Here is a 26727-nt window from a genome sequence, read left to right on the forward strand (position 1 = left end):
AAATGCAGCAGTATTGTAAGTTAGTATAATGATTTTTTTTAAATTGGCTCCAGCAGTAAGTAATGACATTCTGTTTGATTTCTGAATTGAGTCTGATTGATATTCTGTGAATTAAACTTTTTTATTTTTCTCCAAAATGTTAGGTCTCAACTGACAAATGTATTTTGGAACTACTGCACTGAAACTTTTGTGGAATTTGCAATTTCTGCATCACAATAATGTAAAAATGTTTTCTGTTATTTAATATATTTGCGTTTGTTAGTGAAACCATAAAGGTTTAATTAGCTCTTTGTGGTTTTGTCCTTTCTCTCTCCTCCTACCCACCCCAAGAGATTTATAGGGGCTTTTCATTGACATAATTAGCATGAATCTGTTTTATTGGGTTACATATATGCAGGAAGATATTTTTAACTGAAAGGAGCCAAAAAGCATGATAGAAACAAATGGTGTCTGCAGCATATTGTTAGCAGGAGCACTAATTAAAATTCTCAAAAGGCAGAGAACACAAACACCTACAACACAAACACCTACAACCCAAAGCTCACAATTGCAGGGTGATTTTCAGTGGGTTCTTTGAAGACTCTGAAACATTGTTTGAATAGGATTTGTTGTGCTGAAGAGCTGATGTTTTCTCTTCTCTCCCAGGAGCCCCTGAGGCGCCAACCAATGTCTGTCTCATGGTAACAAGCAGTACATCACTCACTGTCACCTTCCAAGAACCTCTGAGTGTCAACTCAGCTGTGGTGACCAAGTATAAAGGTACTGGATTTAGACATCTTTCATTTACCTTAACAACATCCAAAAATTTGAGGGCCAAATGAGAAAGGTGTTTTCACTAGAAATGTTAGAATTTAATAATTTTCACAATAAATAGCTGTAGTAGTTGAATTTTTCTTTTAAAAAAAAAAAAAAAATCCAAAAAAATCCTCAAAGACAAGGTTTTATTAAAAAGGAAAAATAAATTAACCAAAAGCTTTCTCCTTGAGTGCTTTGAAGGAGTTTACTTGACTTACTGTGGTTAGGACATCAGCTCAGTGACTGGATTGAGATGAGCCAGCTATAAAACACAGGCTAACTTTTGGTGCCTGTGGGCTTCTGAAACTGTGTGTATCCTTGCAAATGCCAAACCCACACCACCATTGCGTAAAGGAATGCCTCTGGAAGCTGAAACTTCTGGCAGAGGCATCATACAGCCCAACTAATTAGCTATTCCAGGGCTGCCACATCATTCTTGGAAGAGCAATACATATGGGGTGGCACCAGTTAGTTGCAAAGTGGAATGAATAGGAAAATGCTTTCATCTGAATAGCTCTGTTGAATAGAAAATGGTTGCAAAACAGAATTTCTCTTTCACAGAAAATCCCAATATTAAAAAAAGTTTTACCAAATATTGAAACAAATATGAAAACGAGAAATTTTAAATTTAAAAAACTCCTCTTTAAAGGAAGTGCAGGTTTTCTAAAGTATTTGGAACAGTAAGGTCTTCGATATTAAATGCAGCAACCAGCAGCCTTCATCTTCAGTAGGAGCTTGCATCCTTCCACAGGTCAAGAGATCTGAAAGCACTGTCCTGAAGATCTGAGGCCTTCTTTGCATACTCCAGGGGAGTGCAGAGCTTGAAAGAGTCTGAAATTATTTTCAACTGTGTTTCTCAATGTTTCCTGTTGTATCTGTTCCTTTGTATTAATAACTAAAACCTCATTGTTATAGGTATTTGTACCTTGGATTTCCATTCACGTAGTAAGAACCATAATGGTTGGGTCCAGACCATTATATTTCATGTTTCTGTGTGTAGGTGTCACAACGATTGCTTCAACAGGAGATGTTCAGAAAACTGCTGTCCATCAAGTGCCCAACAGCTCATGGAGTTCCTCCAAAGGTGGAACATGCTACCAAACAGACTCCACTGCACAAGCACACAAAGGAGTACATGAGTTTATTTTGGAAAAGGCATGTGCCTTCTCAATCTTCTCTCCCTATTTCCAATCACAGATACCAGTCATCACTGGATATGCCCAGAATTATTTTTTTCATAGTGCAAAGGGAAAAAAACAAAAACAAACAAAATGCCAGACATCACTAAAACCATCAAAGTGATTCCATTCTTGATAGCCTCAATAGAAGGGTAAATTACTGTATTACACCTATTCAGCTGTGCAGTGCTGCAGGAAGTGTGATTTGCAAAAACATCAAAGCCCTTTAGGAGCTTAAATCTAATTTTCAACAATGGGTTGGGTTGCCAGGAAACTAAATTTCATTTAAGGGCTTACTACTGCCAGATTTACTTGTAAAAATGATACTTGTGTTCCTGAAACATTTAAGTTCTCTTGAAAATATCAGCCTGCTCTTTGTGATATGCAGGTTTTAAACAACCCTGAAACACTGTCCATATTCTCATTACAATAAATGTTGATATTTTCACAATAAAGCAAATTCCCATATAGAACTGATTTTTAAATCAGAATACTACAGCCAGTTTCTAAACGTTGTAGTATTTTATCTTGCTTATTCATTTGGATTTTCTGTTTCACACCATGTCTGTTCTGTCCTCATCTTAATAAGCACAACATTAAGAGAAATTTAATCCAACTTGACCTAACTTTCTAATCAGACTAGGTAGCCTTGCCGTCATATTTTGAATTACCCTCACTGGTGATCATTTTATGCTTTATCAAGTTGACAGTTAGTTCTGCCAGAATGTTCTTTTTTAATACTTTATCCCAAGAGACTCACATATTTATGGTTAGATAAAAAGAAACATCATTAATAGCTGCTTTTGATGACTTTCGGGAATTAATTAAGCACTGGTTGTAGAATTGTTTATTACATTATGGAGTGAGATTCTGTGTGCTAGTTTGAGGGGTCATAAAAAGAAACATTCAAATGATCTCTTGTAGGAATGATTAGAACCAGCTAACAATTACCCTGAAAGGAGAGCTTGATAACATTGTCTGAGGATCTTTTCAGTCACATGTATAAATCTCCTATACAAAATAAATAAATAAATAAATAAACAAACAAACATCTATGCATTTTGATGATTAAGGGACAAAAATAAAATGCTAGGTTTTATTTTGCTCAATACTTTACCGTTTCTTTTTCTAAGCAAAGAAAAATTCAGAAGCATTTGTAGGAGTGTGTAGGGAATACCTGCTCGTTAACAGAAGCTAATAATGTTCTTTTCTATGGACCAGAATTATAGGGGATAAAAACTGACATCACTTCTGTTCAGTTTAGTTTAGTTCCCTAAAAACACTGAGAAGCTGCCAATTCCTTTTTTTTTTCTGTATTTTTTTCTAACATATTTTTCCAAACTTTACTTGCTCAAATGTCATTTAGAAATTAGGCCTGGAACATTATCTAACTGTCTGTTATTTTCCTGTGTGTGATCTTTTCCCTTGTTAGCTGTATGACTTACAAATAATAATACAGGAGAATAATACTTTGCACTCACTCTCTAACCACTAAAACCATCTCACTTCATTAGAAGATTTAATTTTAACCACACACAGTGAATGAGTATTGACTTTGGTGTCCCAGCTGGATGGCAGTTCAGTGGCTGCATTCTGTTGAGCCATTGCTTTAAGGAGCCAGAGTATTCTCTACTTCCTCTCCTGGATTGTTGTTTAATGTTGCAGGCACCATCCTAATGGCTCCCTTCAGTTTCCCTCCAGAGAAGGCTACAACGTGGTGGTAGCTGATGTGAAATAATTCCAATGTATATTGTAACTTAGTAAAGTGTTTTGAGGCTGGAAGCAGACAGGCATACCATAAATCAATAATAATAGTAATAATCCACTCCATGCTACAGAAAGATTCAAAGCCAGAGACACCTCACTCCAGCCAGTTTTAGGAAGGATGTGAAGCATCGCTGTAATACTAAGAAGAAAAACCCATTCCCTTGGTTAATCATGCCCTAAAGCCAAACTTTACATTCCATCATGGAAGTACTTAAGACCTGCTTTAGTTTTACATTTTTGTAAACACAATCAAAATGTTCCACGTTAATATAAAAAATAACACCACCATTTGAAGCTATGGTGAATCTTTTTATAAAATGTTTTTTTTAAAGTGTTGTGTTGTTACTGCATGATATGTTTTTACCCTAGAGGTATGCTACAGTAACCATCTTGATGCAAAAAAAAACCAACAACAACAACAAAAAAAAACAATCAATCAAACAAACAAACAACAACAACAACAACAAAACAGCAAATACATAATCCACCTAGGTGCTACTTGACTCCTAGAAACATCTCCATTTGAGCTGTTGAGCTGACTAGTAAGTGCTTGGTAGAACTCCTAAGACTGGTTGTCTTTCTAGGGTTCACAGGTTCCACACAACACATACACATAGAAAAATAAGATTAATTAAAAGAACAATTTATGATGATAAGTAATTTTATTGCACTTATTTTCTATATATTCTAAACCTGGTATTTATTTTTCTTTTACAGTCAATAAGTACAGGTTAACCTTGTCTTACTGCATACTATTTTTCATGAGTTTTCCATTAGAAATAGTCATAGTAGTGGTCTGATCCCCAAGTATAGGATAAGAAAGAAAAATGGACACAGTGCTGAACATTACCTACTAGGAAGGACCACTATGCAATGGAAAATCTCCATTTATATTTTATTTACCATTTTAAAACAAACATCTATATCCCCTTTTGGAGAAAAATGAAACAGCTTGTATAACCAAAGTTGAGCTAATTTATTTAAGAGCCTGGAACTATTTATGTTTGAAGAGAGAGGAAGACAGAAAAAAATCTGAGACATGTTTGATGTAGCAAACAGAGCTGATCTTCTCTCTGTTTGGATGTAGCTGTGGACTTGGATGCCAAGTTATTTTCCAGATAGTGATGCTAAGCTGTCTAGGCTGCTTTAGCCCTTGTTACCTTTTTATTTAGTTTGTTATTTTAGCAGAATATTTCATGTTAGTCTGGATTGCCCAGCTGCCTTCTAGGATTTCTGTTGGATGGAGAGAAGATTTTTTTATTTTCTATGTCAATGTAACTTTTCTAAAAAATAAGAGGCAGACAGCTTAAATCAGGAAAGAGGGAGTTATGTCTTGCTTAAATTTTGACAAAGTCACTTCCTGCCTCCTTTCCTCCAAGGCAATTGTGGTTCATTTCAGATTTTTTTTGCTTTAGAGTAACTTAAATTGTCCTTAAATTGCTGGTTCAGTCCTAGTTAGAAATGCATTAGCCTCAGTATTTTGCTATAGGATGGCCACATGTTGTATGTCAGTTATAGACAAGCACTTTTATCCGGGAATTTGGTGGTATCATTGGAAATCTTTAATCAAATGAAATTTAATCAAAGGATTAAATGAGCCACCTTTCATTAAGGGCCAACAACTGAGATTATAAAATGAGAAAATTTGCCAGGTTGGGCCTGTAGGATATGTGATCTGTAGCTCAAAAAAGTCAGTATTTGAGATTTTTAACTGACATCTCACTATGTCAATGGAAGTCTTTCATTGAACATTTTGGTGAGTAAAACCTCAAAGATTTTACAAAAACTGTCTATGATTTTCGTGTGATTCTACGTGTTTTACATTCAAGAGTAGTACTCTCACAACTAAATAATCTTGTCAGTTTGTGTCTGTCTCTGTCCCTGCAAGCATGTACAAACACTCATATATTGTACGCTTTATAATTGTGTATTTGATTTGTTTATCAGTAGTTGAATTGCCATGTTTGATCGAGTTTGGGTTTGTTCCATAGCAGGCTTCCTGCAGTGATCCATCCAGTATTGCACAGTGGGTTTGGCTCCAGACAGATCTGGCTAGTCTAGTAGGTAGAGTTTACACAAAGACTTAAGTGCATATATTTACAAAATCTCCAGCTATATTTTTTTTCACTTTGGTGGCAACTAACTGTTCACATAGTAGTATCAAAGGCAAAAACAGCAAGCCTCTGCTTTGTTTGATTTCCAGAAGAACCTTGGTTATGGAACTGAATGCTTGCAGAAGGCAATCTTAGGTACAAAAATGTGTTGCTTTAACAGTATTACCTATGCATCTTCGAACAGTAGATGCTACATCACTGCTTGATCCTGTTCCAATTTATAGTGGAATTGACTACCATTCTGCATTCAACTTGATCTTGCAACCTTTTTCACTTATTATTCAAAGTTTCATTGTATATTCTGAAACTCTTTCTTGCTTTCCCTGAAACAGTTCTTGTTCCATAAAATGGAAAGAAAATACTTTCCTTTGTAAGACATTTGAATTTATCCTGCTGAATAGGTGTGGTCTGATATTTTTTACAGTAGTTCATTTATGGCATTTTATTAGGTCTCCTGGGCACTTTATTTGCACGTTACATTTTGGTAGCTAACAGGACTGTGCAATTTGACTTCTATTTTTATGCTTAGCAAGTATAAAAATGTATAAAAGTTAGAACAAACCTTTCTATTTCTAGCTCCTGTTAAGGTTTGTAGCATGTGTTGAACTTAAAAAATAGTTCTTAAACTTTACATTGTTTGCTGTATATTTAAAAGCACCTTTGAGCCTGGATTAGCTACTAAGTGATGGTGTAGTTATCTAATGTAGTTGATCAGACAGCAATTACTCAGTCCAGTCATTCTTTCCTTCTGCTTTGTGTTTTACAATGATTTTAAACAGCAGCCCAAGACGGATGGCTGTGGGAAAACCCAGACATATAGACTCTGGTTTTGTCTGTCTTTGGTGTCTAAGAAAAAGGCTCATACCTTGATGTTGCTGAATTTTAGACATTGCTTTGCTTTTTATATTTGCTTTGACTTACTGGCATTAATATGTAATTTTAACAATGAATTGTACATAGCTAAGCATTAGAGCTTCTAGTTTATACATAGGGCGTAGAAGAGGTGAATTTCCTGTAGTGTGGCAGGTCTGGAACACAAGGTGACTAGGAACCAGTTTGTCTGAAGTCTTCTCTGATCCATCATGGACTTCTCTTGTTCATTTACAAGGGTCTAAAAGTAAGCCATTTTGCCTCTCCAACCAGAACTTGATACTGCTCTAGTGATTAGATCAGACCCACAGAACTGATAAATAAACGTAAAGTTGGAATCAGGTCTTTGGATCTGCTTCAAGCTCTTACCTTGTGTGTTGAACATAAATTGCAGGGTTTACTGTTTTCATGCATGAGTGCTCAATTAGTTCATACATGAACACCCAATCAATTAATGCATGAGCACCCAATCAGTTCATGCATGAGCACCCAATTAATTTACTAATGAGCGCCCAGCTGGCTCACACACAAGCACCCTAATAACTCATATCTGAGCACCCAATTAGCTCACGCATGAGCACTCACTAATTCATGCCTGAGTACTGCGTCAGGCATATATTGACAGATGTTGGTAGCCGGAGGCCGTGCGTGTCAGAGGAGGCCAGGAACTGAAGGGTGCTGCTCACAGCTGGCCCAGACAGCTCTGAAACTGATGGAAAACCCCACTGCTGAGTATAACCCTCTGGTGGAAGCAAGGGAAGTTGATACTAGGAAAGGGGTGCATAAGTATTTGGCTTAAATTGAGCCTGGGAAAGGGTGTTTGCTTAAGTGATTGCTTAATTGTTTATATTTTCTTTCTTCTCAATCTGAATTAGTGAATAGATTAATTAGCAATAAATTAAATTAAGTAAAAAATCTACAAATCAAGACAGTTTTGCTTGTGACACCTGGCTGCAGTGCTAGGGAGAGGTGAAAAATCTCTAAATTACTGTAGGGATTAGTTTATAAAGGAATAAAAGCCTTAAATATGAGTAATTAACATCTATTCAGCAATGTCCCTCTTTAAAAATATATTACAGGAGAACCAGAGGAAAAGCAGTGGAATCCCATTAAGCAGATTAATTGAATTAGGGTTTGCGTGTTTACTTTCTTTGTTAACAGTGCTATGCAGTGTTCCAGTTTGTCTCGTACATTTTGATAGATGACTTATTTGTTTGCATTTGCCCAACTACTCACTATTAATTAGATTTTAATGTATTATGTTTTGGGAAGAAGCTGAACCTAACCCATGCCTGCTTCACACAAATGAGTTGTCCTTACTTTCATAAGCTCCCATGCTGGCTTTGGTTGCACAGATTACATGAGTGAAATGTACCCACTGGGAGTGGAAATTTGCAGAATCGGAGCCAAGGCTGCTATACCTTCCTAGGGCGTGAAGTCTTTGCATAAGAACCCTATTTATTCTCCAGTCCCCTTTCACAGTTCTAGCATGTATTTTCTCCCACTTTTCTTTTCACAGCCAGACTGGGCGATGTTGGCCATACCAGGGCCGAGACACAAATCTTGGCTGTTATTATAATGCTAAGTTGTGTTGTAGCTTTTTGACCATTGGCCACATTGGAAGGCCATATTGCCTCTTTATTCTAAAGTGCATGAATTGAGTATAAAAAAAAAAAAAAAGAAAAAAGAGAGAGAGAATGAGAGAGAGAAAGAGATACAGGAGATACAGGGAAATACATCAAAACTCCTCAGTGCCAAATCTTTGTTTGTTTGTTTTTCCTCGTGGAAGCATTATGCTGGGATCTCTGTGAATACTCTGTACAGCTGGTATAACCTGTCTCCCTGCTATCATTCTTTGCAGAATTTCCAAATTCTGAGAGGCACAGAGAGAGCCTGAACTCAAATCTGCAAAAATTGGTATCCATTTCTGATTTAGTCTGGAAGGGCAGGTCAAGGCAGTTCGGAGGAGCCGACCAAAAACTGCAAACATAAAAAAATCAAGAATGTTTTTCTCCATCTGAGCTGGTGATGCTGTGTACACCAACACACTGATTCCTCCTAGCTGCCTTGTTGCTTTAAATTGGTAAGACATTATGAGTGTAAATTGTTATAATTATTTCATAAAGATCAGCAGACAGAAAAAGATGATGTGAAGGGATTTCTAGCATTAGGGCTCTCTTTCAGTTTTACATTTCAAAGGAAGCTATTGAACAATGCAATTATTTGTTCAGAGACCCTTGGGAACACAAGCTAAGATCACAGAGTCCTTCATCCTCGGCTCTGGATACAGGGAGGAAAGGAAGGAGAGAGAATCCTTGCTGCATAAGAGTCTGGGTTAAGTCATAGTGGCACAGTGCTTTGCCCAAAGTCACACAGCAAGTCAGTAGCAAATGCAAGAATAAAATCCAGAATCCGACTCAGTACACTATTCAGTAAACCCCATCAACTTAGCAACATAAGTTATGTCCCTCGGTCTAATTAATCTATTCAGCAATTCAGTGAATAATTTAAGTGCAAGCAAAAACAAATGCCAAGAGAAGTGACAAATTCTGCTGTGGCTTGGGCTATTTACTTTACTCAGGAGAAGGTGCTTTCCTGAATGAATCTGCAAAAGCGTCAGGAGGTATTTTATACCACCACTTTGTCTCTTGTCTGTCTGATAAGCCATTTAAGGCATATTCAATATAACAGAAATATAGTGACTGGGAAAGAAACAGGTGAAAACAAACTCGTCCCTTTATTTTAAAGTGCATGAATTGAGTATTAAAAAAAAAAAAAAAAAAAAAAAAAAAACACTTGGCCACAAGTAGGTTGCATAACTTAAGCCAGTCTAAAATTATGTGCCAGCAATTTACATGAGTTTTATGTAACTGTTTATACTGCTGTTTATTTAAAAATTACTACTTATCTTGGCTACCGCAGCAACACATCGTGCATTTGCTAGCTCTGGAATACAGGGCACCTTCATTAAAACACATAGTCACCAATATATTAAACACACAAAAAACCCCTGCTCTGACATAACGTGAAGTGTCAGATGGAAAGCCGCAACAGCGAAGACATTCAGCGTTCATGACAAAGCAGGCCTTTGGGGTGTTCAGAACAGGACTGGAACATGCTCCATCCTTAATTCACCCAACAGCTCTCAGGTCCTTTACAGCACAGTTGGTACACTCTACAAGACCAGCTCTTGTTCCTAGGCTCTTATAAAGGACCCTCTTCATCTTCAGGTTTTTATACTTGCATATTTTTATAATGAACTTCTACATTGCTGAAGCACCCAGCCTTTTGTTCTTTCTTAAAGTCCCAAGTACTTCAGAGCTACACAGATAGCTGATACTTTTTGTTTACTACCAGAGCAGTCTCTCCCAACACTCTCTTGGAAAGGAGGCAAAGATTTAGCAATGCCTTCATGATGGGTTGCTCATTCACAAAGTCGCAGGGATTTCCCCATCTACAGTAGAATTATTAAGAGATGAATTTCACTATGTTTTTGATAGGTTTGCCTGAAAGTTTGAGTCTGAAGGTACAAGTTATTAAAGCACAGAGGTATGACTTGGTGATTAACTTTAACTCTAATCCTGGTAGCTGTCATTACAAAAATATAATTTAAGAAGGAGAGATTGTTTTCTTATCTGCAGCAATCAGTTCCCCACTTGCATGTATTTAAAAAAAAAAACAAACTTGTGGTAGCTTTTCATGGTCTGTTTGATACTATTTTACAGTCACATTAATTTTTGCAAGGAATGAGGAAGAATACTGACAGAAGGATGGTCATTACAGACCCTGTAAGTAGAAACTGGGCAACAACTGTGGTCTGTACAAGTTGATGGAAGCACTTTGGTGAAGGTGTTCTTTGTAATTCATGCTGCACAACAGTTTGGGAGGGATCTGCCAGCCCAGAGCCACTTAGTGCACTTCAAAAGTGGACAAGACAAGGCATAGATCCTTTCAGAACTCTAATTTCAGTGACCATTGCAGGACCAGGCTTGGACAAGAGAGCCAAAGCCAACTGAAATCAACAAGGAGAATAGTCAGTGTTGAATCTATCCAATTGGTTATTTCTACACAGAGCAGCCAAGGCTAGGTGATTACGGTTTTGTGGTCCTGTGGAACCCAAAGGACTCTCAGCCTATGCTTATCTATGCAAATATTATTGCAAAACTGTGCTTTTTGTTGGTTTTGATATATAAACTGTCTAATGGAATTAGCAGGTCCAAATCCTCTACCTACTCTTTTCCACTGCTTCCCTTTCTTTAAAAGGAAATTGTTTAACAGAGAGCAAATGTTGACTGAATGTAATTTGTATTGCAGTGTATTTTTAAGCATTCTTTCCTAAAAAGCTTTTGAGCAATATTTTGCTTTTCTTTCTCATACACACAGTTATAATTTAATTATTGTATAAAGTTTTCCTAAACATTATTGCTAAATAGGACTTTTAGTATCCACGTGGAATGGTAAACTGCTAGAAGAAAAGTTAACCTGTGAAGTTATTAAAGTACTTTGATTTCTTTTCTTGGACTGTAATCTGATTCAATTTGTTCCCACTACTTGTTTCCTAGTGGAATGGAGCTGTTCAGAAGACTTTTCTCCCTTGGTTGGTGAAATAATTATGGATAATCTTCAGTCTTTGAGGTGCTCCATCACAGGTCTCAAAACAGTAAGTGCCAAATGATTCATTTAGATCTTGATGCCCCCTGCTGCCCCAATGATAAAAAGGCACTGATAATTTGCATCCATGCCTGTTGTAACAACTGCAGAGTGCCTTTCTTCTAACAGCAAGTTCCAGTCATTAAGCATAATATGTCTGGTATCCATAATCTGAAATTCACAAAGGAATAGACAGACAGCATGAACTGGTTTATAAGTTGTCATGCTTAGAGTAGAGCCAAAAGGATTGGAATGAAAGCTGCTGTTTTCTGGATCACAGGATAATCTTAGTGCAGATCAAAGGCTCGTGAAAGATCTAGTCCTGACTCTAATGACAGACAACTAAAATAACTTCTTTCTCTTCTACTTCTTTCAGGAGCACATTTGATGGCAGTCATTTTCATTTTTGTTATTTATTTTTGTATACTTATTTTACGCTGATAAGAACTGGGTCAACAATAGAGAAAATTCATGAATATTCACATGTATTCTCAACCAGAATAGTTCAAACCATGTGCCTGAACACCTTCTTTCTATCGCCTGTTCAGGACCATTTGTGCAAGCAAATTTGATTTCACAAAATACCTGATGAAAATGAAGCTTGCTCAAAATACACACAACTATTTCCACTGGAAACATCAACAGCAGCCCAAGCCAGCATCCACTGAACTTCAGTCTTTCCACTGAACTCACTGCACACTGAATCAGACCTACAAAGTTATAGTAGGGGGAGGCATGTTTCAAAAGCCATTGGCCAGGGCCCTAATACATAGGGTCTCAAAATGGGAGAATTAATATTAAAGGCTAAGAAATGGACACAGTATAAAACCCCAATTTTATGTAATAGAATAATATATATATATATATATATATATATATATATATATTTTTTTTTTTTTCCTAGCCTTTTCTCTGGAGAAATCTTTGATTTGTCAAGCTGTTTGCTAGGGAGCTGAGCCACAATATGCATTTTCTCTGCTTTTCATTTTCCAGCAACAAAACAAAGTAATTTCTTAAGTTAAAAATCAAGCAAACTTGCACAGTCAATTTCTTAGACATGCTTAAGAACAGTGCTTACGATGTGTTTGTCTATAATCTCCGGAATATATAACATTTGTAAATGAAAACTAAACTTTCAGAAGCACTTTCCTTTGGCCTAGGTTTACACGTCAAGATAAGTGATAAAGGTCTGACTGATTTCAGTGGCAGCCAGATGAAGCTTCTTCAGCTGCTGTGCTTGTAGCAAGAAGGAGAAATGGGACTTCCTTACTCTTGAAGTAATTGTTCCCAGGACTCTGCTGTGGTAGAAGAAATTACAGTTTCTCAATTGGAATCAATGTGTTCTGTTAACCCTCTGCAAATCACCTGCCCTGAAATCTTTGTGCTATTCTTCCGTCTGTCATGGTTCATTAATTGACACCCCTAAGAGATTTTCAAAGGAACTTGGGGAGGGACTGCTCTCTAGTTATAACAGCCAAGGTTTTGAGTCAAATGTAAGTTTTGACTCCAGTTGTTTCCATTTTCAGGGTCAGAGGTATTACGTTCATGTTTCAGCATACAACATGAAAGGATGGGGACCTCCACGCAAATCTACTCCTGCATATGCTTCTCCTTCAAGTAGGTTGAGCTTGTTTGCACTCCCAGTTTGATTATTCATGTTGCTGTCAGAATTTCTGGCTCTTCAAAGACAAGAAAAAAAAAATGCTGGAATTCATGATTTAGTTAGCATGTCGTTGAGAAGTGAAATAAGTAAATAAATACAATTGAACTCCTTTCACTACCCCCCAATATCATATGTTAACTCATTTTTCTTATCTTTTATTCTTCTCAAGTCCTTCAACAGAATGTTGTCCTCTAGTCACTAACATTACCAAAAAAAAAAAAAAAAAAAAAAAAACAATCTTTTGACTTTCATTTCTTTTTTCTAGAGAGTTCGGTTTCATGGAACTTCTTTTGTAAGCACATAAAGGAATCAAAACTTGAATTCCAACTGGTAGAACCAAAATACTTGCACATATCATATTTTGTCCTATCCATCCTATCCATTGAACCATTGTTATAGATTTCAGTTCTGAAGTTGGTGGAGCTGTGGGATGCATGCAGTATGTAAAATACTCTAGTATGGATACATGTTTTGGTAGAATCTAGCCCATAAACAAAAAATGTTCCAGACACCCAAAAGCCTTTTTTCTTTTTCAAACTTATGGCAGGTATTTTCAGATTCCATTAGGGCTATAAATTTTCATTTGTAGTTTTTAATCTGCTATAATCACATTCTATTGTTAGTCACTTTTCCAGGCTTAGTGTTCGTTGCTGAAATGGCTCAGCATATTATAGTTTCCCTTGTATTGATTAGTGCAGTAAAGTTGGAGTTTTCATTTTATTGCATTAGCACTTGTTTTTATTAGGCTAATGTAACAATTTAATAACCTAGCATGCTAATGTGAGAAAATAAAGCAAGCTGTACCTGGTCTCAATGGTGGTAATGGAGAGGGTTGGATAAACAAGGCTCTTGCAGTACCATTGTCCCATTTCACTGCAATTTTGCTCTTGTTTACCTCAGAATAAAGACAAAACTATGCTAAAGAAATATTCTGTTTGCAAACAAAAATGTGCTACAATTGTGGGAGAAAATTCTACTCTTGGTTATGCGGATAACTCCCTTGGAGACAAATTTCTTAATACCTTGATCCACCATTATTGTGAGTCAGGAAACTGTAGTGTAATATTATTTATTACAATTAAAGTATAAAAATAGTCAAATCTGGAATAAAAAAGCTCTTCTCTGATAGACACAGTTTCATCCTCCAGTTTGTGAATGGATTGTCTACTTTTTAAAAGCTAGACAGATTATGGCTAGCAGCAAAATAACAGCAAAACACTTTTGTAGGTTCAGGGGATGCGGGACAGAAACCGCAGCTTCTGGCCTCTTGAGTGCAGTGCTGAGCAGACTGTGGACTCCAGGGCAGGAACTGTTCATTCAGGTCTCTTTGCTGGGTGTAGATTTTCAGAAATTCTTTTGCTCGGAGTGAGTTTCTGTGGCTACGGAGCTAACTCAGGATGTAGGAAGATGTTCAACCTCTGCTTTGCAAGAAGTTCCCTCTATAACTGCAGGAGAGCCATTTAGCATCCTGGTGCCTCAACAAAATGCAGAATGAGCAGTAGTATGATTTTAGGGAGGTACTGAGAGGGTCGGGATGGTACAGGCTGAGAGCAGCTCTGACACTAAAGCAGCAGAGGCCATTTATGTACTAAAGAGAAATAGCTATTGTCTAGTCAGTCACTACAGGAGCTACTGGGAGCTGATTGTGAGCTCTTTGTTAATAATCATTATGATTAATTACCTAGCTGGAACAAGGCAAAGGAAGCTTATTGTATAAGTAACAACAGCAGACTTAAAAACAACTGTCATTTTCTCCTGTATGCCCAGATGTAAGAATCCCATAAAGCCCAGAAATATCAGAGGCAAGAAAATATTTTAAAACCTTCTCCTGCTCCTTTGTGTTTCATTTCTGTTTATTTCCTTTGTTCAATAGACTGGAAAGACTGCAGTGGAAGAGAACCTCGGCACAGGGGACACACTGAGGCCCTGGAACGTCTCCTTCAGCAGGTTCGAGCAGCTCATCAGCATTATAATTGCAGAGGTAAGGATAAATATCTATGTGGTAGGGCACCAGCTGAAGCCTCCGTGGCGCCTGTAATTTTAGCAGTTCTCTAACTAGGTCATACCTTCTCATTCATCAGGAAAAGAAAGATATTAATATTGGCCCATCTGGAATCACTTTAGCATACTATCTTGCTCTTAACCCTTGAAATTAGTTGGATGAAAACATCTGAAAACTAGAATGTGCACAAGCAGAGACACACCCTTTCTCCCTCTGTACCCTATGCACCTATTGATTTGCTTATTCCTACAAATCAGTTTTACACCGGATTCTGCTAAAATGCTTCAAGGATCTTTTTTTTTTTTTCATATAAAGAAATACTTTAGACATTTAACAACTGGTTTGGATCAAAAGAGGGACTTGGCTGCCTCCAAATGGAAGACACTAAGTACTCTACTGGATGTGATGCCAATCTATAATGAAAAATAGTTGCACAATGCAGTGGGAAGATAAGATTGCTACATTTTCAAATAGAATGGATCAAAACTGGGAGAGAGCTCGAATCTCAGCCAGCTCTTTGCTCTTCATTCATGAGAAACAGACTGTGCCTTTAATAGTTCAAGAGCCAAGGCAACAGCTTGGCATTCTTTTTAAAGAATATATAAAAACTCCTGTTCTATATGGGTTGTTGAAAAGTGCTATTTATTTTCTTAAAATAAACTTCTAACTGGAATAATCCTTCATTGCAAAGGAACTTATTTTAAACAGAAAACTTGAACTACCATGAAGTTTTCATTTTTCTCCACGTAGTATGACTGTTATTTCAAGCTGCATCAATTGATTTAAAATCACAGAAATACTTAAGGCTAAAATCATGTGGCTGAATTGGAAAGATGCGGCCTTTGTTCTTTATGTGCAAATATGCCACAATCATGACAATCCACAGTCTGCCACAACCCATTGTAACCATAGAAACTTAAACTATTCAGCTATGTTGCTTGGAAAGGGAAAGGAGATATTGCAAGAAAATGTTGTTTCTCTAATTAAAATCCATGCAAGCATTATCACTTGCAGGTGGCCTTGGTAGTGAAAATAAAGTGATGTATTCTATCTCTTACATAGCTTTTTCATGCTATTAAAGAAATCTTTCCATGGTACAGTTTTTCCCTTCTGAAGTTAGTACATATCTCAGGTCTTTCAGGCCACCTTCCTAGTCAACAGAGAATAAGTGATGGAACATCTGAGAATATTCTTAGTATAAATTGTTTTACTGACATTCCAGCCCAGAAAAGAAGCAGTTATAAACAACATGCAGAAAATCCCTTCTTTTAAGAATTTGACACCAGTGCCTGGTTCTTATAAAATACCACTGCTCCAGAAATTAACTCCAGTCTCAAAGCAAAGCACAGACAATTCTGTTACTGATTTCCTAACTCCTTTTCCTTAAATAATAAATAACAACAATATAGAAAATCTGTTTAGCTCAGAACATTTTCTTGCATGTCAGAAAGAGGATGTGGGAAATTACATATGGTAGTACTACACTATGGAGTCAGCTTGAGTAACACCCTTACCTCCAACAAAATAAAAATCTCATAATTGCTTGTAATGTTAACATTATACAGTAGTATATTTTGGATAAATCAGGTTTGTAACATAATAGGAGAGCCTTTCGAACTTACCTTAAATATACAACTAATGTCAATCTGTTGTATATCAGTAATTTGCAAAAGAATAAAGACATAAAAAAAAAGGCAGAAAAAGTAAGAGTTATGACAGTTATGACATCACTTTGACTCTGAAATTTGATTCCATTATTTGTCAGTCTTAGTGAAATCTGAGAAATCTGATCAAGGATCTGAGATAAGCTATTGTGTGTGACTGAAAAGCTCCCATAAAGTTTTTCATTTAATATAATACAGAGGCCTGTGTCAACTGTCATGGACAGAAATCAGCATGGATATGCTTTTTATACATTTAATCAGTTTTTACCATGTTTCTCTTTACCACACTCTTCTGAGAAAGTGCATATTGTAACCTCTGTTTTCCTCATTTGTTTTAGATATGTCAATAAATAGCTTGAAATTGCTTGAATCTGCTTACCGCCACTGATTTGCAGTGAATTAAAGCTAAGTGAAGACAGAGACAGATTCAAAACTGAAACCTTGGCACCTTGGCTTTCCATTAAGTGATTCCTCAGCAGGATATCACATGCATGGTGCTCAGGCTGGCTGAACAAGAGTGGAGGAGGAGTGCAAAGGTGAAAAAAGTGGAGAGGATAGTCCATCTAGAAGGTCTAAGATTATTTGGATAACATAGGTAAAAGCCACATAATGCAAGAGCTACATGAAAAAGGTTGTGTGTTAGTGCTCCAGTGTGATCTGGGAGGGTTAAATCACTCAGATTCCACACATCTCTTGCTAAGGTCTGTTCATTCAGACTTTGCACTGAAGCCTGCATTTTCCCCTATGCTTTGCATTTCAGGGACTAAAGAAAACAAGCTTACAAAAATACCAGGAAGAATACATTGGAATGTACAGTGAGTTTAAGAGCTTTTGGAATTAGATCAGCTGTTGCTTTTGAACCTGCTCTGTGATATGATGAAATCTCCTAGGGAATTACTTAGGAAGCTTTGCTTTCATATGTTTAATCTTCTGGAAAACCCTGATGATTACAAACAACAGTCATCCATTTGTCTTCATAATACCATGCTACAGACTATCATAACTGAATTACTACAATTGTATGTCCTGGCAACACTTCAAATGTATTTTTTAAGTATTTTTTGCTTGTAGATCATTCTTTCTAAACAGTTCTGAGTGGATTAAGCAATTGTGTGATGCTTCATTAAGAAAAGAACCCAACTCTTCAGTAAAATGCTTACCAGATATTTTTTTTTCTGTAATTTGGTTGAAATGTATTTACTAGAGAAGTCAGAAGTGAAATAAATTTTTTCTAATCATAACTTGATTCACAATCAGAGAGCCTATTTTCATTGCATTTAACAAAAGGAAGGATCTCTGATTCCATGACACATTTTAAAAGTGTTTTTTGTTTTTTTTTTTGTTTTTTTTTTGTTTTTTTATGAGAATATACAAAAAGAGTCTGAAGAACCTGGCCATGGACTAAAAAGGTCAGATAGACAATTTAAAAAGTTAAAATTTCAGCTGTTGAGCATGACTTTATGAGCATGACTCCAAAATACACCACTCAGTAATATGACTATCATGCCTATAGCTTGTTCATGAGATACAGAATTTTCTTTGAAAGACATTCCTTTTTGAGGTGAGGTAACATGGAATATATGATGATCTTAAGTTATCGAGGTGTCTGTCTGCTATGTATGCCTTTAACTTCTGCATGGAATTATGCCTCTGTGCATATTATCCCAATGTCAGTTGTCTGCACCGCTAAAATAATGTAGCTTTAAATTGAGTATTTTTTTTTTCCTGGAAGTTTCCAGTTATTGCATGTGTTTTCATAAACTTGCACTGTTAGTAAAAACTCTAAATCCCATTGTGTGCCCTCTACTAGGATTACAGTGGGATCTAGCTCCTCTTGTGCTAATTTGCTTCATTATTCAGTGTTACCGTTAATGATCTTTAGCTGTTCCACAGACTGTCTGATCTGTGGGGCTAAGGTTTCTTCCCAGATAATTTTGCACTGAGGTAATTCCATTTACTTCACATCTGCCCCACTTGAGGAGAGGCACCCGTTTGTCTAGAGATAGGACAAAGAATTCCAGATGATCTTCCTTCTCGGAGAAATGGCACGGCATAACAGACATTCCTCTAGAGCAGATGCATGCTAGCAGGCTGAGCATGCAACTTTGTTCTTATTCCTCCACAGTCAACTTAGGTTGCTTCTAAGTATCTGTTGTATTTAAGTGAACTGCAAAGAAACACTTATAAATCTTACCCAAGAGAAAAACTGCTAAATATAGTTAATTGTCCAGTGTGAAAGCTTCTGATCTAAATATATTCACTGGAACTTCTCTAATCTTGGCCAATATATGTTTGCTTCTGAACTATTAAAAGAGCTCACAGCTCTACCTTATCATTTATTAGTATTGACTTATTTTGTTTTTACTGGTGCTGCTGTAGAAAGGTTACTCTGTTATTTATTAGTTAATTAAATAACAGACTGTTAAAGTTTCATTTCCTATAGATCCAAAGTATCCTCTAATCTCGGCTCCATGTTTTTTGGCTCCTAGACATACTGTACTGTAAAATAAAAGCAAACAGCAAGTAGAAGAATTTACAGTCTCCATCTAGTTTTGCATTATGTCTTTTGCTGTTGGCTTCAAAGAAGCTGTGGACCAAACCCAAACCACTGAATAGCCCAATAACATATATTTCACTGGTAATGTGCCCTCTTACTGTAATGCTGCAGTCTCTAGGTGTTTAATACAGAATTATGTTGCTTTGCTCTTAGCAATTTCCTCTTCTGTTCCATCCATTGCTAATATAGGAGAAAATTGCATAATTAGGATGAAATTTATATTCCTAAATTGGTCTTAACCTTGGAAGAAGGAAACAGTAAGACAAGAGTTTTCATATAGCATTTGGTTTACATTACTGTGATATATTGAAGACAGCTCAGAGTAAAATAAAAATGATCTGAGGAGATATGGATAGAAAAACAAATTATTTTTTCAAAAAGACAAAGAAAACAAAGATCAGTTGCATCAAAGGAGCAGCCATAGATTAGAATGAGTCTATTTAAACTAAAATGAACATTGCATTGGAGAATATGCCATGGAGACCAAGTTTGCAGTGGAAAGACAATGGATTTGATGATCTAATAAGTCTCATACATCAGAATTGTATTATTTCACCCCAATAGAACCTTGCTCTCTTTGTACTTGCTGTTCAGCAGAGCGGTAATTATGCTAACAATGTGTCTTCTTTTTGTGGTTTTCAATGTGCAAATTACGGTGCAAATTTATTCATCACTTAAAAATATGTTGAGTGCTTCCACAGATGGGGTTTTGACAAGAGCAAATTTAGATGTTCTTTAAACGTTCAAATTAGAACTTGCTAGGGAGACACAGATAGACACCTCCTATTTCGCACTAGAGGTATGTGGGAAATATGTTACTCTGAATACACCTAAGCAGACTGATTATCAGCTTTCAACAAATAGTTTTCTTGTAAGATCTTTCATGAGTTATATTTTCCCCTACTGGAGAGGGTTGTCCCTCGAAATGTTTGGTGATTCAGTCTGGATGGGTATCTGTACTTCCTCCAAATAAAGATAAATCAGTCAGATATTGGAAGACTGAGATGTAATTTCACAGTTAGATTTTTCTTTCTGTCTTTCTTTTCAGATCACAGTAAATACGTAAAGATTTTTAAAAATTAAAAATTAAAAAAAAAAAAAAAAAAAAAAGTTTTAGGCACCCATTCCTTTTACAAGCTATATGTATACAACTACTTCTGACAATACTAATATTATTTTACAGTGCATGTAGCTGACTGCCATCTATTGGCATACCTTCTAAAAACCACTTACAGGTATACAGGTGGTCACAGCTGTTTTACAGAGCTTAAGAGTTTCAGTTTCACTGGAAGATTTTTCTTTGACTTAAAAGAAAACTCCAGCCATATATATCAGAGAAGGAAATATATTAAGTGAAATTCATGAAAATAAGAAATTATGTAATATATAAACAAAACACTTTTTTTTTTTTTTTTTTTTTTTTTTTTTAAGAATATTGGACAAATATTTATATTTTGAGTCTGTTCTTCGCTTGTGAGAGCTGATCCAGAGATCCTTGCAGACACAAAGCAGGTCTCATGGACATATGTTGAGGAATTACATTATCCTAAAATGCTGGCTGATGGTTTGATTCTCTTGTGTTTTTGAGACCACTTGTAAAATTCATATCCATCCTGAACACTAAGAGTATGTGATACTGGTTTAAGCTATATTTGTCCTAGGAACAAAACAACAATTTTACCAAGTCTGAATTTGCTGCAAATAAGGACATTGCTTGATGTGCAATATTGTTAAGAGAATGAAACTACAAGAAAAAAAAAAAAAAAGTTGTATATGAGTATGCTCCTAAGTGTTGTCTGTTGAAAGGAATAAAGAGGACACCAACTGATTAGTATTAGTATTGTGGTTCTAGAGATAAAGGTTCTTTATGTGTTATTAACTGAAATGTAAAAGCTGGGTTTGGTTTTGTTTGTTGGTTTTTTTTTTGTTTGTTTTGTTTTTTCCATTTCAGAAAATTCCAAATTACAAAATGCTGGTCGCAAGCAATCTGTCTCCAGAAGCCTGAAGCACCTGTTTCATTCATCGAACAAATTTGTGAAGACTCTGAAACGGTTTGTCATTCATTTTATCTCCCAAACATTCTGAGTTTTATCTAGCAGTTGTTGCTTTTATGTAATAGTGAACAACACCTTAAAAATGGATGTAAGTACATTCTACTCCCAGTGAAACAACTATCAATCCAAATAAACTTGATAAAATTATATAAGTGTGAGACATGCATCTGATAGGAATATAGTGAAATTGATTAATGATTGCTACTGAAATCATTAGCAATCTTTGATTGTTACTGCTGGAAATGAATTTGAGCTTACCAGAGTGAAATATTGTATGCAAACACAACACTGCAGCTAGTGAGGTATTGTTAAAGTACTGTATCTGTTGCTGCTCAGTAAGGAAACCATGGAATTTATTTCATTCATAATATAAAATGCAGAGCTCAGATAACATGTTCTAATAGATACTAATATCTCACTGGCCACAAGCAACATATTGAGAATTCTGTAACATTTTTAGCTAGGTTTGCAGCCCAGTGTGACCTGAACAAACCTCTGCCTTGATAGTTTTAGCAAATGAAGGTTTTTTTAGACTGGATTATTTCTTTTTTTCATTGCCAGGAGTATTTAGTTTGCTTTTTCTTCTTTGTATTTTGATAAGAGTTTGATTCTTTCAGAAGAGCTCTCCAGAGTTTTTAAATCCCCTAAGGCAACTACTTAATGTATGCAACTAATTGCAAGAGTAAATATTGAAAGGAATGATCTCTATAAACAGTTTTGCAGATATGCTGGCCAAATTACACTAAATTACACTAATGTAAATCCATAATAACCCTCCTGATTTCAACTGAGTTACTTCAGATTTACTCTAAAGTAATGAGAGCAAAACTAAGCCCATTAATGATAAAAAAAGTTCTGGTAAAATTTTTGATTTCCAGAGGGCATAACATCTTGCCCCCTCCTCTCCCCCCCCCACTGGGTACCGTTTACTCTGGCAAAACTCTTAGTAAAATTGATGGCATTGATGGCATTGGCTTGCACAGATTCATAATTCCCTAAATTCTTGTAGTCACGCATCATTTAAAGTGATAAGTTTCCCAAATATTTTTCAGAATTCACTGGTTGAAGTTGCATGATCTATATAACACAAAAGACCAGATGATTTGATTTGCCACCTCAGAACTTAAACTCTATGATTAATTGGCTAAAATTTGGCACGCGTATCAATAGACATGAAAGCTGTTTGACAATATTTCTTTTGTTTCTTTAGGGGACTCTACTTATCTGTTATATTTTTTTACAAAGACAATTTATTAGTAACCAATGAAGATCAAATCCCAATTGTGGAAATTGATGACTCTCACAGTAGTTCAATTATGCAGGATTTCCTGTGGTTCACAAAGGTAATGGGAGCCTAATTTTGTATATTGTTTCTACAGTTTTGTTGCTAGCCATGCATAAACCTTAGCTGATCGTTCTGAACACATTAAAAAGCTAATAGATTAAGTGCTTTACCTTTCACTCATGTCAAAATGTAATTTTCACATACCCTTATATGTGTTAAATTCTGATTGGGTCACTCACAGTAGCACAATTAACTTTTAAATGCACGATCCTATATCAGTGATTGCAAACTAGGAACATAAAACTTTTATGAACATTTAGAGGGAGAACTCAAAAAGAAAGTAACTAGAGGTTTTGAAGTTGGTATTAGGGTTATATCATCTTTCAAGATACCTATTTTTACATTTCCTAATTTCACACTATTTTTAATTTCCTGAAGAACAGTAAATCAATTTTAAACAGTAGTCTAAAATGCAATTGAAATAGGTGCATGATGTTTACAGAATGACTTCTGTGTTTGTTTCCCGTTTATCTAGGCAACTCCTTACCACCCACAAGAAATCTAAATGAACAATATCCACTGATTTTTCTAAGTCCAAAATGCTTTTAGTTTCATTTCTGTTTTTGTAAATGCTGAGAACAAAAACTGACTGAACTAGACATATTTTTGCAGTTGTCTTGTATGTGGGATGACATCAGATGGCTGAGGCAGAATATGTCTATATCCGTGTCCTCATCAACAACACTTCAAGCCAGGCAAAAGATGCTTTCTGCAGCAGCACAGCTACAGGTTGGTTTCATTGCATATTTCCAGCTATTAACTTAGTGACTTTCTGATCTCTAAGGGAAAGTACTGCCAGCTGTCCTTTGGTTCATCACTCTGCACTGGCCTATTCTTTGGAGCAGGGTTATTATCTACAGTGAAGTGAGCTACTGAGTCTGTCTTGCCAGCTGGACACAGTTCTATTAGAAGTAATAGTAGGAAAAGGACAGGAAAGAAACAATAGCGGCAGAGGAAGAAACAGATATGAACCAGTAAATAACAACCCCAGCTAGCGCTGTGGGTTTGCAGATTGGGAGTTCACAGGATTGTAACCTGTGAATTCAATTCACTGCTCAGAAACCTCTTAGAAAGTCTATTAATTATTAATATATCTGTGAAGCATTTAAACTCTCAGTAGGATTTAGCACTCCTTTGTGCTATATGGACTCCTATAATAGCAGGTAGATTCTGACCCCAAAAAAGGAAGGACAAGTAGACTGCTGAAGTTGCCAGAACATGACTCTTGATTCATCTGTGGCTTACAAACTACTCAAGAACAGCTTCTAGGCCAGAGCAACACTGTTTGACCAACAGTATGGCTATGCTGTTGTGGTTGGTCATTCAGTATGAATGAATCTGAGGTGTACCTCTGTGCAGAGAACCAACCAGAAACCTGTATAGCCTCTTAAAAACAAAGACTAAAAAAGGTGAAGCAGTGCATGGATTTTTCACTGACCCCTCAGCAGAATGGTAGGGACAGCAGCACTACATGCACGTTCATATCACGTTAAGGCATGGTAGTGACACTCAGGAGACCTGGTTTCCTTCCAACCTGTGATACTGACACAATCTGAGTGATCAAGGGGCTGGAATACCTCTGCTCTGAAGACAGGCTGAGAGGCACTAGAACAGGTTGCCCAGAGAAGCTGTGGATGCACTCTCCCTGGAAGTATTGAAGGCCAGGTTGGATGGAGCTTTGAGCAATCTGGTCCAGTGGGAGGTGTCCCTGCCCATGGCAGGGGGGCTGGAATTAGATGATCTTTAAGGTCTTTACCAACCCAAACCATTCTATGATTCTATAAGTATTTACTGTTGTAGTACAATACATTTTCAAAAAGACGTGGGCATGATTCCTACAGAAAATGTATATCCAGACCTCATTCTACTACCTTTTGTTTGAATGAAGTCACCAAAGCTGCCCAGAAAACTCTGTGGTGCAGTCATGGAATTAATGAAGATCTTCATATTGCTTGGCTCATGTGTCAGCCATGCAGCCATCCCTCTTATTGCCAGTCTATGCAATAAGCTAGATTTTATAGCAGCTGTGAGAGCCAGATACTTTGTGGCCATTATTAAGAATATCCGTGTGGGGTTTGTTTTACATCTTTTGGCAAAGTAAGCTGTACAGGAGAGTAGCCTTCCTGGGCAACCACCTGTCTTAATTGATTTCCCCAAAGTATCCCGAAATATGTGGAATGCCAGTCTGCTGTACCTTTATTGAAGGACCACCTGTGTTAAGCAGCAGCTGCTTGTCAGTCCTTTGAGCTCTCACTGGAGACAGTTTTAACTATATCTGCTGAAAGGTCCCTCTGGTGTGGTTATCTCAGCCTAGGTAGCACAGACTCCTTTGGTTAGCTCAGTTTCTTTCCCTCTGTGTAGGCTGCCTGTAACAGAGCATTGTTAGTATGCACAGACTGCACTTTGAGATAACCAAGATTCCTAGTACTTTGCATTATTATTTGCTACCGGAGATGTTAAGAGCAGAGCTTGAAGCACAGAGATACAGCAAATGTGCCCATGTGGTATATTGCTCTGCTGAATTTGTGGCAAATTTACTGTCCTTATCGTTTGTTCTGTTAGTTTGGTCCCCTGATGAACACAGGGATTGTCACCGACCTGCCAACCTTTAACAATGTGTGGCCTAATGGGATCCACCAATGGAAGGATCTCAATAAAATTTATGTGGTTGAATACATTTTATTGAGGCAGTTAACAGTCTGACTCCACAGGAATTTAGGACAGAATGGAAAAGATCAGTGATAATACAGCTGCTAAGGGACTAGATCAGTGGATTCAAAGACAACAGGGACTGTAATTTTCCTGCTGTTACCACTTGACAACTAAGCAACCAAAACACAAGCGATGGGATGCCAAGCTAAGCAGACACAAAACTTTTTTAGTATATGAGTAGGTGTCCCCATTCTTTTTTCTGGACTGTCATTCAGAATACAGTCATCAATGACAGCAAAGATCTATTTGCCCCCATCTAGGCACTATCTTATATTGCAGTAATTAAATTAACATCACAACTAGATGGCTAAATATCTACCTGCAATGATTTGTCCCATCCGTGGACACATGAATTAATACAAAATGTATAGCCAAACCACCCAGTGTTACTCAGCTATAGAGGCTAACCTCAACAGGCAGTTAAGAAAAAGAGGATGTGGTATATAGACATCAACAGTGTGCTCTGGAGAGGGATGCATAAAGCTAAAGTAGCTAAGTTATGCTGCATAAAGGGCAGTCACTGTGCCCCACTGTGTTATAACCTAGAAGTTATAAATAATTTAACTATTAAGTTTATAAGCAAATATTGTCTGCTAAGTACAGATAAATAAATTCAGGATAATCTATCAGTTTACAATGTCATAAAGTTACAGCACTTCCCTAAATGTACAGTGTGCTACATTGTGAATTCAGGTTCTCATTTTAAACAACCCCCATCCCTATCCAGCTTACTGTAGATCTCTTGAAAAGTCCTGAAGTAATGAGCATATTTTAAATGTTAGGCATTTTTCTTTAAGACATCTGGGAATCTCTTCAGTGGCTGGTCACTGGATTGAGTGTGTTTGCACCTATAAGCAGATGCCTTACTGTGTGAGGAAAGGGATTTTGACCAAAATATGTATTTTATGTGGAGTCTTTTAAAATTACTTTTCTTTAATCCTCACATATTTTCCTGGAGAGCTTTGCCTTGGTAGTTTGTTAGATTCTGCTGGTTTGTCTAGCACATTCTTGGTATCTGAAATAAGAGAAAAAGAGTCCGTGTCTCTTCAAATTCCTTTGTGTTCCTTCATAAACACACCCCACAGTTCAGCTCCAAAATTATTTACATTCAATGCAGTCATGAGTGCCTCTTCCTTTGTTGCTGAAAATAATATTTTTTAAACAGAGAGCAGAAAATGGAGATGATAGTTAATGACCCTACCAGAAAACATTTGAAGTCTCCAAAATGAATGATGTAGGCATAGAAGAAGAATTTTGTATCTCTGATATGCACTGCATCTCTCATTTGAGCATGCATCTAGCTCTTCAGTAAGCTGAAACCAGAAGGGCTTCATTGATACCAAAGGAATCAACACT

The 26727-nt window shown here is 36.7% G+C and overlaps 1 protein-coding gene across 1 annotated transcript in view; it reads left to right on the forward strand.

Annotated features, from left to right (window-relative positions):
• The window catches only part of ANKFN1 (ankyrin repeat and fibronectin type III domain containing 1), a gene marked incomplete at its 3' end in the record, with an annotated part of 56792 nt that overhangs the window by 13689 nt on the left and 16376 nt on the right, over positions 1–26727 (forward strand). The window contains exons 5-11 of the mRNA XM_082775029.1: positions 646–759; positions 11287–11384; positions 12901–12991; positions 14911–15018; positions 21212–21311; positions 22525–22657; positions 23272–23388. Of these exons, the coding sequence (XP_082631155.1) occupies positions 646–759; positions 11287–11384; positions 12901–12991; positions 14911–15018; positions 21212–21311; positions 22525–22657; positions 23272–23388 (761 nt within the window). The remainder of the gene's footprint in view (positions 1–645; positions 760–11286; positions 11385–12900; positions 12992–14910; positions 15019–21211; positions 21312–22524; positions 22658–23271; positions 23389–26727) is intronic.

This window comes from Aythya marila (assembly GCF_965140915.1).
Source record: "Aythya marila genome assembly, chromosome: 18".
In the NCBI taxonomy this organism is placed as follows: Eukaryota; Metazoa; Chordata; class Aves; order Anseriformes; family Anatidae; genus Aythya; species Aythya marila.